The sequence below is a fragment of the Dermacentor albipictus genome, chromosome 6 (assembly GCF_038994185.2).
Source record: "Dermacentor albipictus isolate Rhodes 1998 colony chromosome 6, USDA_Dalb.pri_finalv2, whole genome shotgun sequence".
Taxonomy (NCBI): Eukaryota; Metazoa; Arthropoda; class Arachnida; order Ixodida; family Ixodidae; genus Dermacentor; species Dermacentor albipictus.
In genome coordinates this window covers 93406861-93423591 of record NC_091826.1, presented here as the reverse complement: position 1 = coordinate 93423591, position 16731 = coordinate 93406861, and the positions used below count along the sequence as shown (strand labels likewise).

At 45.9% G+C, this 16731-nt stretch overlaps 1 protein-coding gene across 5 annotated transcripts in view; it reads left to right on the top strand.

The window, feature by feature from the left end:
* The window catches only part of LOC135907498 (protein krueppel-like), a 30471-nt gene extending 15173 nt beyond the window's left edge, over nt 1–15298 (top strand). For all 5 annotated transcript variants that reach the window (XR_010566022.2, XR_010566023.1, XR_010566021.1 and 2 more), the window contains one exon: nt 10542–15298. Coding sequence is in view for 1 of the 5 variants with exons in the window: in XM_065439196.1 (XP_065295268.1) it covers nt 10542–10582 (41 nt within the window). In the remaining 4 variants the exon portion in view is untranslated. The remainder of the gene's footprint in view (nt 1–10541) is intronic.
* The last annotated feature ends 1433 nt before the right edge of the window (nt 15299–16731 follow it).

The window sequence follows — 16731 nt, the reverse complement described above, 5'->3', positions numbered from 1 at the left end:
TCCCTGTGATACTTCACTCCTGAGAGGTGTTGGGACAATGAGTAAGTAGGTGCTTCCTTTTGGAGAGAAGTTTGCCTTCTACAGGACGTCGTTATGCAAGCAAAATGATGGTAGTCTTCTTGCAGAAAGCCTTGGGATAACGGTAGTGCAACCCTCCAAGAAACTAATAATTGGTTGCAATTCCGGGTCGTTGTGTTGCTGCTGTGCGATTGTAGCTGCATTGACAACTCCGACAAAGGCTGCATCATCATCATCTTCTGCATTGGTAGATTCAAATGGGGCGCAAGACAGGCAGTTGGCATCCTTGTGCCGCTTTCCTGATTTATAGGCAATAACCATGTCGAATTCTTGAAGCTTAAGGCTCCAGCGCGCCAATAGTCCTGACGGATGTTTTAAGTTCGTCAGCCAACAAAGGGAGTGGTGGTCACTGACGACATTAAAGGAGCGGCCGTACAAATACGGGCAAAATTTCATAATGATCCGCACCATTGCAAGGCACTCTTTTCCGTGGTGGAATAATTCGCTTCCGCACGGGAAAGGGTTCTGCTTGCATAAGCTATTACTCGTTCAGCGCCATCTTGCCGCTGCACGAGTAGTGCTCCTAAGCCGACATTGCTGGCATCGGTGTGAACCGCTGTCTGGGCGTCTTCGTCAAAGTGTCCGAGGACTGGGGGCTTTTGGAGACGTTGCCGCAGCTCGTTGAACTCTTGCTGCTGTCCTTCACCCCATACAAATGCAACGTCTTCCCTGGTGAGGCGTGCCAACGGTGACGCAATTTGTGAAAAGTTCCGAATGAAGCGTTGGTAATAGGCGCAGTCTTCAAATTCGTCTAACTGCCTTTTTGTCAGATGGTGCTGGAAAATTTGCAATGGCAGCTATTTTGTCGGGATCAGGCCGTACACCTTCATTGCTGACCACATGACCGACGAAGAGAAGCTCTTCAAAGCCAAAGCGGCATTTTTCCAGCTTCAGCATGAGACCGGCAGATCGGATGGCTTGAAAAACTGCCTGTAGTCGCCTCAGGTGCTCATCAAAAGTTGCAGAAAACATAATCATATCGTCCAAGTATACTAAACACGTTTGCCACTTGAGGCCTGAGAGAACTGTGTTCATTAGCCGCTGAAGTGTTGCCGGCACAAAGCACAAGCTGAAGGGAAGTACCTTAAGTTCATTGAGGCCTTCAGTTGTCATGAATGCAGTTTTTCCTCGGTCTCTCTCATCAACTTCTATTTGCCTGTACCCGCTCCTTAAATCCATCGAAACGAAATAACGTGCATGTCACAGTCTATCGAGGGAATCGTCTGTATGAGGTAGCGGATAAATATCTTTCTTGTTGATCTGATTGTGCTGTATCGTCATGGCACCGCACGTGCCTATGAAGCTGGGCGCACCTGCTGTAATCACTTTCTTCCCTTACTCTCTATTTTTCCCTTCCCCTCTTTCTTGCTGTGGGCTATTTATTGCATGCGCTACCCTTAATAAACGTTCTTTGCTCAGTTGATCTTCTTGGGAGTACATGGTTACTTCAGTGGTGACGAGGATGGGATGAGCCTGCCGACCACCAGCAACACCCCGGTAGCCATGGCCGGATACGCAAGCCCACCGCAATTCGAGGAAGCTACGGACCACTGGCCGGCATATCTAGTGCGTCTAGAAGCTTTCTTCGAAAGCAGTGGCATCACGGAAGAAAAGAAGAAGCGAGCATTGCTCGTCGCAGGGCTGAGCACTCACACGGTGGCTGTCGTTAGTGGACGCTGCGCACCAACAAAGGTGAATGAGCTGTCGTACAATGAAGCACTCGACATACTGCAGAAGCATTTTTCGCCCAGCCCGAATGAAATAGCCCAATCCTACAAATTCTTCTCACCCAACCAGATGCCAGGAGAGCCAGTCAAAGATTTTCTTGTAGCCATTTGGCAATTGGCGGATACCTGCAACTTTGGCACTTCACTTGACAGGATGCTCCGGGACCGTATAGTTTGTGGCTTGCAAGACGACTCGGTATGTCATCGATTGCTTTATAAGGCATTCTTAACAAGAAGCGAAGCAGAGGAAATCGCCTTAGCAGTGGAAATGGCGGAAGAAAACATGAAGACGTTGAAGACTGCGCCTGAAGACGAAGGCGTACACATGTTAAGAAACATGTATGCACGACATGAAAGTCGGCCACCATGCTTCAGTTGTGGAAAAACAGGGCACAACCCCAGAACCTGCCAGTTCCGCTCGGCGAAGTGCTACTGGTGCCAGCAGCGCGGTCATGTTCACAAGATGTGTCCCGGACAAGCATACAGCAGAACGAGGGAATTGTTCACGTGGCCACACCAGCAAATTAACGCCGTGCATCCGTCAGCAGGAAACTTCAACGATCCGGGATCAGAAGCTCTGTTCCTCGTTGAAACGGCAGATAATTTCTTTGGAAACATTCACACCGTAAAGGCAATAATGTGCACTCTACTTTGGAATGGAATAGCGATCAGGATGCAGCTGGACACAGGGTCCCCGGTTTCTATCATCACTTGGCCCACTTACGTACAGCATCAAGATGCCTGGCCGAAACTGCAAGAATTGCCGCTCAAGTTGCCATGCTTCCTTGGACCACTGCCGGTGTGTGGCCAGTTACAGCTCGACGTTTCCTTGGGTTCGAAGACTATGAAAGCCACATTAGCGGTGCTGAGTTGTTCGGGGCCGAACCTGTGTGGCCGGGACGTCATGACAGCACTGGACCTTCTTGGGGAGCCGGTGCTCAGCCCAATGCCGGAAGGTGAGAGTGCAGCCATTCGTGAAGTTGACAATGGCGTTCAAGTCTTGTTAGAAGAATTTTGCGACGTGTTTCGACCCAAATTAGGGCTCATAAAGGGACCGCCCGCCCAGTTGCCATTGTGGGATGGTGCTGTTCCTCGGTTCTCTAAGGCGCGGCCGGTACCGTACACGTTGCGCTCAAAAGTGGAGGCCGAAATTGATCGGTTAATTGAAATGGATTCTGGCCCCGGTCGCACACTCGGAGTGGGCGGCACCCATGGTGGCAATGGTAAAGCGTAATGGAAACATACGCTTATGCGGCGATTTCAAAACTACTGTCGACCAAGCCTGCTATACGATCCTGTATCCTCTCCTGTGCATAGAGGACATCATGGCGACATTAAACGGCAGTGAAGTTTTTACAACTATCGATCGAACTAAGATCGATGTGTATACCTTCGCAGTCAAACCAGATATGCACTGTCTGCAGCTATGGCAGAGTGAAAAAAAAACACTGTCAAGCTCAAATGGTCATAGCAGATGGCAACGCTATTGTATAAAGTATGTTGCAATGAGAGCTATCCTGATTTAATTAGTTGAGAGGACAAAGGTGCTGGATTTCTATAGGCTACCAACAATCGCAACTACGGAATGCCGTGTCTTGACAACATTTTATTGTGAGTGATCTTGTTTAGCTGCAAAGGTATGGTGGCCTGAGCAATGCAATGTGCTCTAGTACGTCACATCCTCTGTGGATGGGGCAAAAGCTACATTTTTGCTTCAATTTCATGCTTGATTGTGTGCAGTCGACAAAACGAAATATTAGCAAGATGTTTGAATTTTCAAGTGGTGGCTGTTCAATTTGACGACCTAATCGAATAGTGACTATTTGTTATTGAATAGTGAGTATTCGTTTCAAGGATGGAACCAAATTGGACAATGTTTGATTTGTTATTCAAAAGTTTAGAATATCTGCATACCCCTACAAGTGTGCCACATATGTCCATACTTGTTCAAGCCCAATACAGTCGAACACAGATATATCGAACCCACATATATCGAATTATTGTCTGTATCGAACTCGTAAATTATCCCCTTGAAAATTCTGTCTTAAAGTACAGAAATTCGTACGTTTATATCGAACGATATTTTTACCCGCCATTGGATATATAGAACACCGCGCGATCTCGGCACTCGCTGCACCTGCGAGCTCCGCGCCTCCCCAGAAAGGCTCGGAAAATGCGAGAGCGAGAGAGGCTCGGACTGTACTCCCGCTGCGCCCGCTCTCCGCGGAACTTCCTTTTTTTTCTCTCTCTCTCTCTCTCTCTCTCCCAATGTCTCTCATCCTTCCCCCATGTAGCCAGGAACGAAGGCGCCGGCGGCCTCCTCCTTTTGCCTTTTTTTTTTTCTTGTTGCTTGGCTCAGCCAACCACCGCTCATGCCTTTCGTAGTCGCTGTCGCCCTCGGAGGTGGCCATCGCGAGCGCTTTGTTGGCGGAGGCTGCGCACGTGAATTCTTGTGTTTTGTGCGCGTTCTTGTGCTTCGTGTTCATTATTGTTTTCCGTGCGTCTCACGACACGTGTGACTGGATCGTGGTGAGCTGACACGGAAGCAATGGCCGCAGCAAGCACAAGCAGCGTCAAGAAGCGCAAGAACCTGGACCTTGCGACAAAGCTGAAAGCCATTCAGCGTGTTGAGGCGGGCGAGAAAAGTGCGACGGTGGCAGACGACTTCGGGATTCCTCAGAGCACTCTAAGCACCTTGTTAAAAAACAAGGCGGACATAAAGTCGAAAGCGGCGGAGCAACGAACGTCGGGAGCTTGTCGTGTGCACGCTCCTGCCCACGAGAAAGTTGAAAAGGCCCTCTATGCGTGGTTTTTAGAGGTGCGGGCTAAGAACATTCCGGTGGATGGCCCAATGCTAATGGCTAAAGCTAAATGGTTTGCCGCTGCACTCGGTGATGACAACTTCGCCGACAACACAGGGTGGCTACAGAGGTTTAAGAACCGCCATAAGATAGTTGGCAAAACCATTTTTGGGGAAAGCGGAGCCGTCATCAGCCAGTATATCCAGCAGTGGATTTCGAAGGAATGGCCGGAAATTTGTGCGAAGTTTTCACCCACGGAAATCTTCAACGCCGACGAGACCAGGTTGTTTTGGCAGATGCTGCCCAGCAAGACGCTCGACGTCCGGGGCACCACGTGTCACGGGGGCAAGATGAGCAAAGTCCGCGTGAGCGTTCTGCTCGCTGCTAACATGGATGGCTCTCAAAAGCTCCAGCCCTTTGTGATCGGCAAAGCAAGGGCACCGCGCTGCTTCAAAAACTGTAAGCAGCTCCCCATTTACTACGCCTTCAATAAGAAAGCGTGGATGACGCGTCAGCTGTTTACAGAATGGCTGCAAGCGTGGGACGCCGAACTGGGCAAGTCGGGGCGTCACGCTTGCCTTCTCGTCGATAATTGCTCGGCCCATCACACCACCTGCAAGCTCGAAAACATCGCGCTCAAGTTTCTGCCGGCGAACACGACAGCGAAGTTGCAGCCGCTCGACCAGGGCATCATTAAGTCCTTCAAAGTCGGCTACAGGAGGCGACTCATTGATAGGCTTTTGGTGAACCTCCGCATGGGCACCGAGCTTAAGATTGACCTGCTGGGGGCCATTCAAATGATGACGGGCGCCTGGAGAGACGTGAAGCAGGATACCGTGGCCAACTGCTTCCGGAAGGCAGGCCTCGTGACGGCCAAACTTCCCGAAACCTGCGAAGACGGCGATGGTGACAACGAGTGCATGGACGACGCGTTTCGCGAGTTGTTGTCCCTTTTCCCGGCTGCCATTCCAGCCGAAGTGTCTGCTGACGATTTTGTGGACGTTGACAGCAATGTTCAGGCTGTTGCTAGCCTCGCCGACGAGGACATTGTAGCTGCAGTCGCAGGGACCCAGGCCGACAGCTCGAGTGGCGACGAAGATCGTCCTGACGAGGTGGCGGCTACACGCTCGTACTCCGCCACTGAAGTGGCGGCCGCGTTCAGCTTGATTCGCCGTTGTTGCGGCGACATGGAAGGAATCGGGCTTTCGCACCTGAACAGCCTCGATAAGATCGAGGTTGGCGTCTTTAATTTCATTTGCAAGGCGAAGAAGCAGACAAACATAAGCGATTTTTTTTCACGCAAATAAAGCATTACGTTGCGGCGTGTGTGCAGAAATAGTTGTCATTCTTGAATGCGCCAATCGGTAGGTCATCGTCCGCCACAGGTAGTCTCTGGGCCTGCATTTTTTTTATATCGAATTTTTAATATATCGAATTAATTCGTGATCCCCTTCGAGTTCGATATATCCGTGTTCGACTGTACATAGTGCGGGTTCTGGGAGCCGACATAAGATGCAGATGGGAACTCTTCCCTTGTTCTTACTACAACGCAAGCAGGCAACACCACTCGGTTGTGTGGACCAAGCCTCTTCCATATCCACCGGGTGAACATCCGATAGGCCAGGAAGCGATATTTTCTGTAAGCAAAAAGTATGCATGAAAAAGCCACATCAACAGCATGCTTTGCAGGTCGTACTTGTGGATTTCCCCCGTGACATTGGTGCCATATTGTGTCACTTCCCAGTACATCTCTTCTAATACTGCTGGGTTCAAGCGAAGGCCTGAAAAGTGTGCATGTCAAGTTATGCAGTCATCGTTGCCTTTTTCAGTGATCTTCGAAATATCTCGGCAGCATATGGTATCCGCAGCGTTTTCACTCGCCCCACACAGCCTACAGGTACACCTGCGCTCATCGCCACGCAACAAGATATTTCTTGAAAGCAAGTGATGTTAGCGTTTTACCAATGTAACTACGCATTGTTGCCCCACCCATTTGTCAACCGCAACGCTGCTGGTACGGTTGGCGCTCATTAGCAAGGGTGTAAAAAGCAGTCGGGCAGCTGGTCCAGCCGCACTATATTCCTTATTAAGACGCACACGACAGTTCAAGCACAAACGACCCGCTTGGACACAGCTCGCTTAACGCTCTGCAAGACAACAGCACAGTTGTGTGTCAGTGTGGCGTAGCACATATACCAGCAGCCATTACCCACACAAATGTGTTCGCACACAAGCCTCCAGAAAATGATGAATTTTGCAGAAGACGGCGTCTGCATAGCGAAGCAAACAAGCGAAACCAACCACATTTTCAGCAACTAAACTTTTGCGCCAATTATAACAGACGTTGCAAAGCACACGGAAAATAGCAACATAGATGCGAAGCTTGAACGCATGTTTCTTGCTCAGTAAAGGCAACATACAATGATGATGTAAGCTTTCACGTACCAATTCACGTCGTGAACGTCGCATTGTGGAGGTCCTGGAGGCTCTGGTTGTCCGGTTCCCGAGTTGCACACCTTCGAGGCATTGCACCATAAAAGCCGAAGCCCATTTCGTTAGTCATCCCCTTTATGCAAGCACGAAGCGCGGGATCCATCAGCGAGCTCTTTTAGGCTCGCTACCAATGTAACTACGCACACCATTGAAACAGGCTGCGCAGAGAGACGTTAGAAACAGCGGTTTCTAACACCTTTTAACACTTGTGCCCTTAAGGCAGTCGTCAAAATTTCTATCCATTTGAGAAGGAAACAGGTCACATAATAGAGGTGCTATGCATGAGCCAGTACAAATGCCCTTCTTTTGCAAGAACAGTTGGTTGTCAAAAAGGATAATAGTGCTACTCAGATAGCCGTCTAGTAAAGCTGAGAAATTATGAGCACTCAGACCAACACAATTCTGAAACTTGGGTTCACCTCTGTCATCAATACGTGTATCTAGAGCAGCAAACAATTCACGGTGCGGTATAGAATAAAACACGTCTTCTATTCTATAGAAAACAGTAAGCAAATATTATTGTCGCGAAAAAAGGAAGTGATAGCATTCAAGTTAGGAACAAGGAAAGGATCTTTCACTTCTAGGTTCTTGAGGCACTTCAACAGGAACTTGCTGACCAGCAAGGTCAGCAAGTTCCCGTTTCTGCACCGTCAGCAAGTTCCTGTTTTTGTTCACGTTTAAACAAAGCTTCGCTTTGTTTAAATGTGAAGTACATACAGCAAAGTTTAACAATGTGATAGTGTTAAGGGCCCTGTGTCGCAAAAAACCTGGTGTCGGCATCGTGCGTCGGACGTTGTTTCGCGCAAAACAATTCTGCACCACAACAATGTAGGCCCCTCGCGTGGTGCAGAGGCGTTACTGAACAAATTCCTCAAAGTAAAATGCATCAAAACAATCGTAAAGTACAACTTGAACACAACCTACTGACGTGATAGTGTCGGATTGTAATTTGAATGTACCAGGAAACATAATTCTGTTATGCAAAAGCCCTGACACAAACCACTTCTTCAGCGTTTCTACCACTCACAGAGCAGTGTGGCCCACTTGGTTCCTTGCAACAACACCATCTGGATAGGGCTCACCTCCGTGCATCCGCTAGAAAGCTGCAGTTGCCGGGAAGCATGACACGCAGTCAAGGATATTTGAATGCTGTCGCGTTCCACTCTTAATGGCGAAGCTTAAATGTCCTCCAAATTTTTGTGCTCTACTTGCGCCAAAGCTTTGTTCAAATGGCATACGAGTCGCTGCTATCCTGCAGTAAGGAGTAAATAGGACAGGACGATGTCTTAGTGACCACTTAAGAGGGCATCGATTAAATGTGAAGAATCACTGTGATGGTGATGTGTCTGTTCACTGTCAGGAATGTGGCTGCGCTTCTTTGTTCGGGAATTGTTTGGTTCTAGCCAGGCACAGAGATAAAGATGTACTCGAAATTATTGAGGCACAGGATATCAATCAGAGTGGTCAAAGCTGTGTAAGTACTCCATCTGTCGAACTGCTAGATAAAGAAACGGCCTTTTGGGTAAGCTCAGTTTGACACATTAATCAGGTGTAGCCAATGCTGTGCAGTATCGAAGGTACATGTATCTTAGATACTATCTTAGGTACTCCTTGGGTATCTTGTATTTTCATCATGATACATGTGGCAAGACTTGTATCATTATCCATATTTCTGATGCATGAAAGACTATCTTAGGTACTCCTTGGGTATCTTGTATATTCATCATGATACGTCTGGCAAAACGTGTATCAGTATCCATATTTCTGATACATGAAAGAATGTACCGTGTATCCGAAGTTACAAGATACTGACAATTGCAACATCACCATGCGAAACTATAAATGTTGGCTGAACTCGGCTTCTCAAGCTTATACTGTTGCCACTAAGCCACCTGAATAAATGAATAATTCACTAACGAATGCTTTATGCCAGCAGATAAGTTGAATTTGAGAGGTTATTGTAGCCTTATGTGCTCTCTGTATACATGATGCATCACAAAAAATGTCACTACCAGCGTCGCTGCTGCTATACACCTGTCCAGTGATGTGGTGTTGTGTAAATGGTAATATGTTTACATACAAGGTAAAACTTCACAGCGGTATTCACGCCATCATGCAGGGGCTTCTTATTAACGTTCTTGTAATTATATGGGGACTCGCTAGCTAATTGGCAAGCAGAGAGGCGACTCCCACGAAATACAAAAGGGACAAGTGAGAATCGCTGAAAGCACCGTGTACACAGAGCTTTCATGTTAGGCGGCTAAAGCAACCCATACAAACTGTTTTGGAATGAAAATGTCATACTTTGAGCAAGAAAAATAAAATTATTTAGATACTAACAGCCATTTCATTAAATGGAACAAGGTTGCTTGGAGTTATGAAATTTCCAAACAAACATTTTTGTTATTATGCGTTTGCTGCTACATTATATAGACCTATAATGAAATATTTGTGAATATATCGAAGTATCTTAAGGTACAAATGGAAAGTATCCTATCGGATACAATAATTGCCGAAAGTATCTTATATCTGTATCAAAAATACTTGTTGCCAGAGTATCTGGTATCGTATCATGATACAATTGCAAAGTATCTTTGCCCAGCCCTGGGTGTAGCGCTACTGTACATGGGGTATAAAAGTTTTTTTTAGGAATAAATTTGTTGAAATTAGCAGATTGTGTTGTCAACGCTTTCCTTCTATTCTCGTCCACTGCTGCTAAATATGTTTTCCAAGTGCCTTTCCTTGTTTTGCATTTTCACATTTCAAACAGAGCCCCAGTGTTCAGCTAACATCTCCGACTGCCTGTTACCACGCTTTCTAGTTGTACATGACAGTGGGGCACTTTCCAAATTGCTGTGGCCTCACACAATGAGCAACTGTTGGCGATGTGCCCGTTTTTAGCTTGCATCCTTTTGTCGTAGGTCTAACATACTTGCCCGCACAGCACACTCGCCTGCTGCGGTGTGGGGCACGCTTGTGCCTTGAAAGGTGGGATAGGAAATATTTCTGCATTCCTCTGCGCAGTGTTGTGTACTACTAGACAGCCATCGCTCATGCTGAAGTATGTGTTCGGGCACCCAACAGCTAAGCAATGCGTTGGCATTCTTGCAATGAGAAAGCACGCCGAGAGAGACACCTATCAACCAGCAAATGTCGATGACGCTAAATGCTATGCACTTATAGCCAATTTAGCCCCATGTGCCTTTAAACCATTACCCTAAATTTGTGAGTTTAGGTTGAAGGTTGAAGGTTGAAGGTTTATTTCCGCAACTGGTGTTGCGAGGACAGCCAGGGAAAAAGCTGTATAGACAGCTTGAGAGGTCTACAGAGGTCTACAAAGGTCTTGAAAGTTTACGGCACACATCTGCACACCTTTAGTGCAGGTCTTTGCTACATGCAACACATTTACTGTTTGTTTTCCTTCTTTTTTTGCTTTCTTTAGGTCAGCGACTGTCAAGCGGTGGTCCGAAAAGACGCCTTTAGCCAGCGTGATGTTGTCATCCTTTCTTGGAGCCTTACAACGTTGATGCCTGGGATAGCGAAGCCCAGTGAAGACACGTCCAGGGCACCACAGAATTTTGTCACACTATATTTACATATCACGCACTTCAAATGCCGCTGTTTTAAAGTAAAGCGTTGCACTGTAACACAGCTGTGCCGAGCCTGAACAAGTGAAATGAGGTGGTGCAAGAGTTCTCAGGTGATTTGCGTATGGTGCTAAAGAAGTCTTGTTTGCCCTCATATTTAGTCACGTTCCAGTCAAGACTAGCCACTGAGGAAATGTATTTTTGTTTGCAAGATGCAATGTTTGACTTGCTTGCAAGATTGGTTAGTGCACCGTGCACAGCCTTTTATTATGATGTTGAAGCATCGAGATACGAAAGGAAGATAATTCACCGGTTTAATTGAAGTATCTTCCAGTCTATACTAATCGTACTGGCCACTAAATTTGATTATGGTCATAAAGGGCTTGCTTGTCTGTATAATTGTTTAAGCATCGTATGCAGCCGTTTCTTGATGCTTCGGCCCTAGTCATGACAGGTCAGGAATGCAGTAGTAAGTGCCCCTTAAAGGGAATGTGTGTACATGAGCCGGCAAATGCCCTCATCCCTAGTATCCCTTCCCTTCCATATGCTAGTTATCTGCTTCCTTTCACTGAAACTCCTCCCTTGCAGGAGAAGCACATTTGTAAGTGCCAGTGATACCCATTGTCAAGGGATCAGCCAGGTCATTCAGCCTTCTTGTCTGTGGTGCGCTCTCGGGGAGTAAATAGTGTTGGCAAGGAAGTACCATATTTATTCGATTATATGGCAGTCACAATTATACGACGAGGGTGCCCAAGTTGGGGGACCTTAAAAAATTAACTTAGGTATGCATACTCATGTAAGGCAACATAGAGTAGCCGAGGAATTCTTTAAACTCAACAGGGATTGCCCAATGTAATGAATAATCGGAAGCCCCCAGAATAATTGGTGCGAGTTATATGCAAATTTTGCCTGAAGTTGCAACTTCGTGGCAGTGTGAATTTCGCCTTATAATGTGGCTTTTTGGCAACGCGTGCCGCGTTGCCGTGAAGCTACATTACAAGCTGGAATTCTCGCTGCCCTGAAGTCGCACCTCAGAGCAACTTTCGCAAATAGCCTACAACCTGTCTTTGCTATTAAATTTTTTTGAACTCTCTGTACAGTACTGCTTCACATGCTGCGTTTAATTAGTTGCTACAGTTTGCGCTGCTGTCTAAAATCTGAATCGCTGGATATCTGGTGCTGCTAACTGAATATATCGGCCTCATATATAAAGGGGGGGGGGGGTGACTTCAAGGCTAAGCATTCTGGGAAAAAAACCTCGCCTTACATTCAAATAAATATAATACCTTGTACAGGACATTAGGGAAAATCACTCAATCATTCAAAGGAACTTTTATATCTCCATGAGACTTACGGTGGTAATGAAAAAAAAAAAGATCCACAATTTGCTGCTTGATGAGGCTCCTGGCCCCTTGAGCGTTTGAAAGAAGTAAACCGCAGTACACTTGTAAGTGATGTATATGCAGGAAGCAGCAGATCACGATGGATAAATCCATGGACTGCAAAAAAGTTTTAAAAAAGACACTTATAAAGCCAAAAAGGACTCAGCTGATATGCACCACTGTGAAAAGTCTGCTAAGCACAGAAAATGCAAGCATGTTGCAAAAGAAATAACTTACCTGCGTAATGAAGGCGACACAAGGGGAAAAAAAGTGTGTCAATAGCCTTATACAGAAATAAGATATATTCACAAAACTCATGATCAACAAGGGGACACAACATTGCCTTTCAGAGTATATATCAAGGAATGCAATCAAGGTTAATTCTAACAATAAATTCGAGCAGTTTGAAAAAAGCCCTATTATGCAAATGCATGTCCTAGCCCTTTACAAACAATCTGTTTGAGCTGTGGAGCTGCCGTCTTCATCCATGTGCTTGGCAATTTATTTCTGTTTGTAAATATGGCATACTATCGCAGGATGCTTTTTGTTTTTGAACATCTTGGTCTTCTCATCTTTGCACTGGTGACGTCGTGTAGAAGCTGTGCTTTATGACCTGGAGGGGCATGAAATAGATGCATCATGATTTCCTGGGGGTAGTTTCTTCTGCTTTCCTGACTTGTCACCTATTATAGTGAGTTTTAATATAAATGTGAGTATACTAATACCTATTACGTTTTCTTTAAATAGATGTTGCACTCATTTCATAGTCCCAAAACACATTTGCAACAGTCACACTTTTGTCATTCCTCTGTTTAGGCAGCAAGTCATTTCAACCTTTCACATACGTTGTGTTCTCATCGTAGTACAAGTTGCCAAGGGTTGCTATATCTTAAACTGTGCCACAGGTGATACAATCCCATTGTGCCAGGCCACATGCCAGCAGTTCATGGAACATATTATTTATGGCTTCTTGTTTGTTTGCGTATGAGGCCATACATATACAGTACAGTCAAATTATTATGCAGCTTGCAGTGACATGCAGATGTAAGGATAGAGGTTTGAACTGCACATCAAGAATTGAAGGCAGGTGTGAAAAGTCAGCCTGGATACATCTTACATTTCCCCCATCAAAGTTCCTAATCATTGTTATGGTGACCAAGGGAGTGGTGGTGTCGACTGAGCGTAGTCCACCACTTCTCCGCATCATCATGCAAGAACGGTGCTGCTGTCAGTAGAACGGTGCTCCTTTCTACATCGTCATCCGTACGCAGTGTAGACAGAGGCGTCTTAGAGGTTATCTCTGCTGTGATTAAGCTATGACTTACGCTTAGAAATTGCCGTTCTGAACAGTGAAAGCAAAGGTGCATGGGGAATTTCGCTGTTCGAAAATACGAAATGCGTGTTTTTTCTAGCTTATACACAAAAACCTAGCCGGCACTCAAGTATTAGCAGTACTATACAACAGCGAAGTTATTTCGAAGTTTTACGCTGCGAGCTAGTATGTGGTTTCTTTTTCATAGATTCAGTGCGGCGAAGTATTGTTTGAATCGAATAAATTACTAGGTTCAACGTTGAGAAGCAATTACCACACATACTGTGGCGCCCTCATGGAGTCCTTTAAAATGCACCTAAATGTAGATATATGAGGGTTTTGCATTCCAAACCCATTTAAATGTGCTGCCACAGAAGGTAATAGAACCCGTGACCTCATTCTTGGCAGCACAGTGATAACCACTTAGGCGTCACGGCTGGTAAGAACCGTTTGCAGCAGAAATATTGCACTTAGAGCTAAACTCATTGCTCCCATATAATACAGTCTTGGTAGTCATTCACCTCTCCTAAAGAGTCGTGAAAAATCTTGACTACATTTGGCGGTGTAGCTGGCAAATATTTTGTCTATTTCAGCAACAAACGAACTTACCTTTCCTGCTGAGTTATGGTGTGGCCATCGGTTCCTTTCGTAGAAACACACTCACCTCCAATTGAACTTTATTGAGGGCGATAGTACAGTCTTAATTTTTGCACAACCAGAAAATGGAGCAGCCGTAGAAGCTTCCATTGCTGGATTCTGTGAGCATGAGGCAAGAACGTATGCGCTGCCTAGCTCCACAAACGCCAGCACATAAATCTTGAAGCCATCGCACTTTGTGCAGGCAGCCTCATTCACAGCTTTTTGTTTTTATATCTCCAAGCGTAAATGTACGGTGCTAATCACGTATGTACATTATGTGAGAACAGTCCCATATAATGTTTCGCTCTTCTTTTTCTCGGGCATTAGGATATAGAAATGAGCAAAGACACCATATCATTGCATTTTTGGTAAGCACATCTTCATTGACTACCTAAGTGAAATCACATTTGAGGAGCTCTTGGTAAAAGCGCTGTTGACACGCAACTGATGTCCGCTGCTGCTCTTGTCAGAGCTGAGAACAATGCTGGTTTAGGCCCCCTGACGTACACTTCAGAGCAAAAAAAATAAGTGTGCGTGTCAATCTTCTTTGAGGCAGCAATACTGCCACTAATTTATGCAGCCTCCGTTATTCAGCCTCGTAGATGTGCTTCCACATCTTTTAGCAACTTCTAAACACGCAATAACAGACACCTGTAGCTTATCACTGCACAAACTGATTGCCACAGGTGACTACTGTTCACTCTGCCTGCTTTATTTGTTGTGCGCCGGCTGCCAGAAGCACCAGACAGTACATGCCGTTCAGGACCTTTGTACCATTCTAATGAGCACAGTGTCACTTTTGCACCATGATGCGGAGAAGTGGTAAACTATGTTCCAGATGAGTTGCTCCACACACCTACTCCTCTAGCAGCCATGTCGTCGTCTTCACAAGCAAGCAGGCTCTGCTGTACTGTCGCATTCATGTGTGTTCAAGAGCTTAACTGAAGTAGAAGTCTACTGCAAGCCTTTCTGAAGAAAAAAAAACAAAAAAAACAAACAAATAAATAAAAATGAAAAATGCTGTCGAAGGTCGAGATGGAATGGCTAGTTTCTCACAATATCCGTGTTAACAGAAAATCAATCCTAAAGGAGTGTAAATGCATCCTGATTGCACACATATAGCCAAATGCAATGGGCTTGTATTCCCTGGAGTTGTTATGAAAAGTTTAAGAATTTATGAGCGAGTGTGCAGAGTTTATCAAAAGACAAATTTTGCCTGTATGTTTAGGAGTTCCTGATGGACACATTTTGTAATAAATATGTTTATTTGTAAATCTTGTTCGCTTGTTTCGCGTTCTCATTTCTTTACAGTTTGCAGTGTTTGCCGACGCACATATAGCACGAATAACACAACTCACTTGCAACGTGACTAGATGAAAACTGGCCACTTCAGGTCAAGTAATGCCGAGATTCATTTTCACAAACCTAATTGGCACAGGACATTGCAGGTAAAAAAATCGGCATGTCGGTTATTTACTCTCATTTGTCTGTGTCTTTAGCCACCCACCCACACTTATTCATGCAAGATGCCACATTCCACAAATCTAGCACATGCTTTTCTTTCATTGCATGGTGACCAGCTCTTGAAACATTACAAAAATGAAATTCTAGGGCTTTGCATCCTACAACCATAGTACTATTGTGAGGCATGCCATAGTGGGGGGCTTCATAATAACTTTGACTACCAAGAGTTCTTTGACATGCACACAATGCATGGTACACAGGTGTTTTTGCATTTCACCCCCATTGAAACGCAGCCACTGAGGCCAGCATTTTATCCCCCACCCTCGGGCTTAGTAGAGCAACCCCAAAACCACTGCGGCACCACAGCGAGTAATTTTATACCAGAAACCATCCTTCAAATATAATGTAATCCTTCATCTCACTTTTACAGCCCAGTATGCAGCCAGCGCAACATTCACACTACCGAGTGTTGTGGTATAACCTACGCTTAGGCCTCTGGAAATACAAACTTTTGCCACCAACCTGGGAAATGTTATTCGTAACCTGCTAGTGATATTATTACGATATTATCCGCGAGATGCCCAAGAGACGAGCCGCCGCAAGAACGACGAAGGGGGTCTGTGCCCTTGGCGCGAGCGAGTGTCGGCCTGGCTCTCTGGCTCCGCTGTAAATAGCCTGTAAATAGCCTCTTTCGTTTGTGTCTTTCCACACATAACATTCTGGTGCAGGTTAGCGGTCCCCGTCCTCGCCACGGAATTCCAAAGTGGTCAGTACATGGAGCTTGTCACCATGCCTCCCGGTGACGAGACTGCCTCTGCAATGGCTTCAGCTTGTCCGACTGCTCCAGTCATCACAGTTGCCCAACATCGCAACCCTGGTGTGTTCTCTGGCCTGGAGGGACAGGATGTTGACGAATGGAGCAAGTGTTATGAACATGCCAGCACTAATAACAGGTGGGATCCAACCATTATGCTCGTTAGTGTCATCTTTTATCTCGGCGGCACCCCACGTGTGCGGCACCAAACGCATGACGACGAGATAACTGGTTGGGACAGTTTGAAAGAAAAGCTACAGGAACTGTTCGGTGACCCCATTGGGCGCAAGGTTGCCATGAGAAAGGCTTTTGCGTCTCGTGTTCAGACACCTACAGAGCCATACGTTTCATATACTCGATGTCTTGGCTCTGTGCCGCAAACCTGACGATGCTATGTCTGAAGCAGATAAAGTGGCGCATGTGCTGAAAGGCAT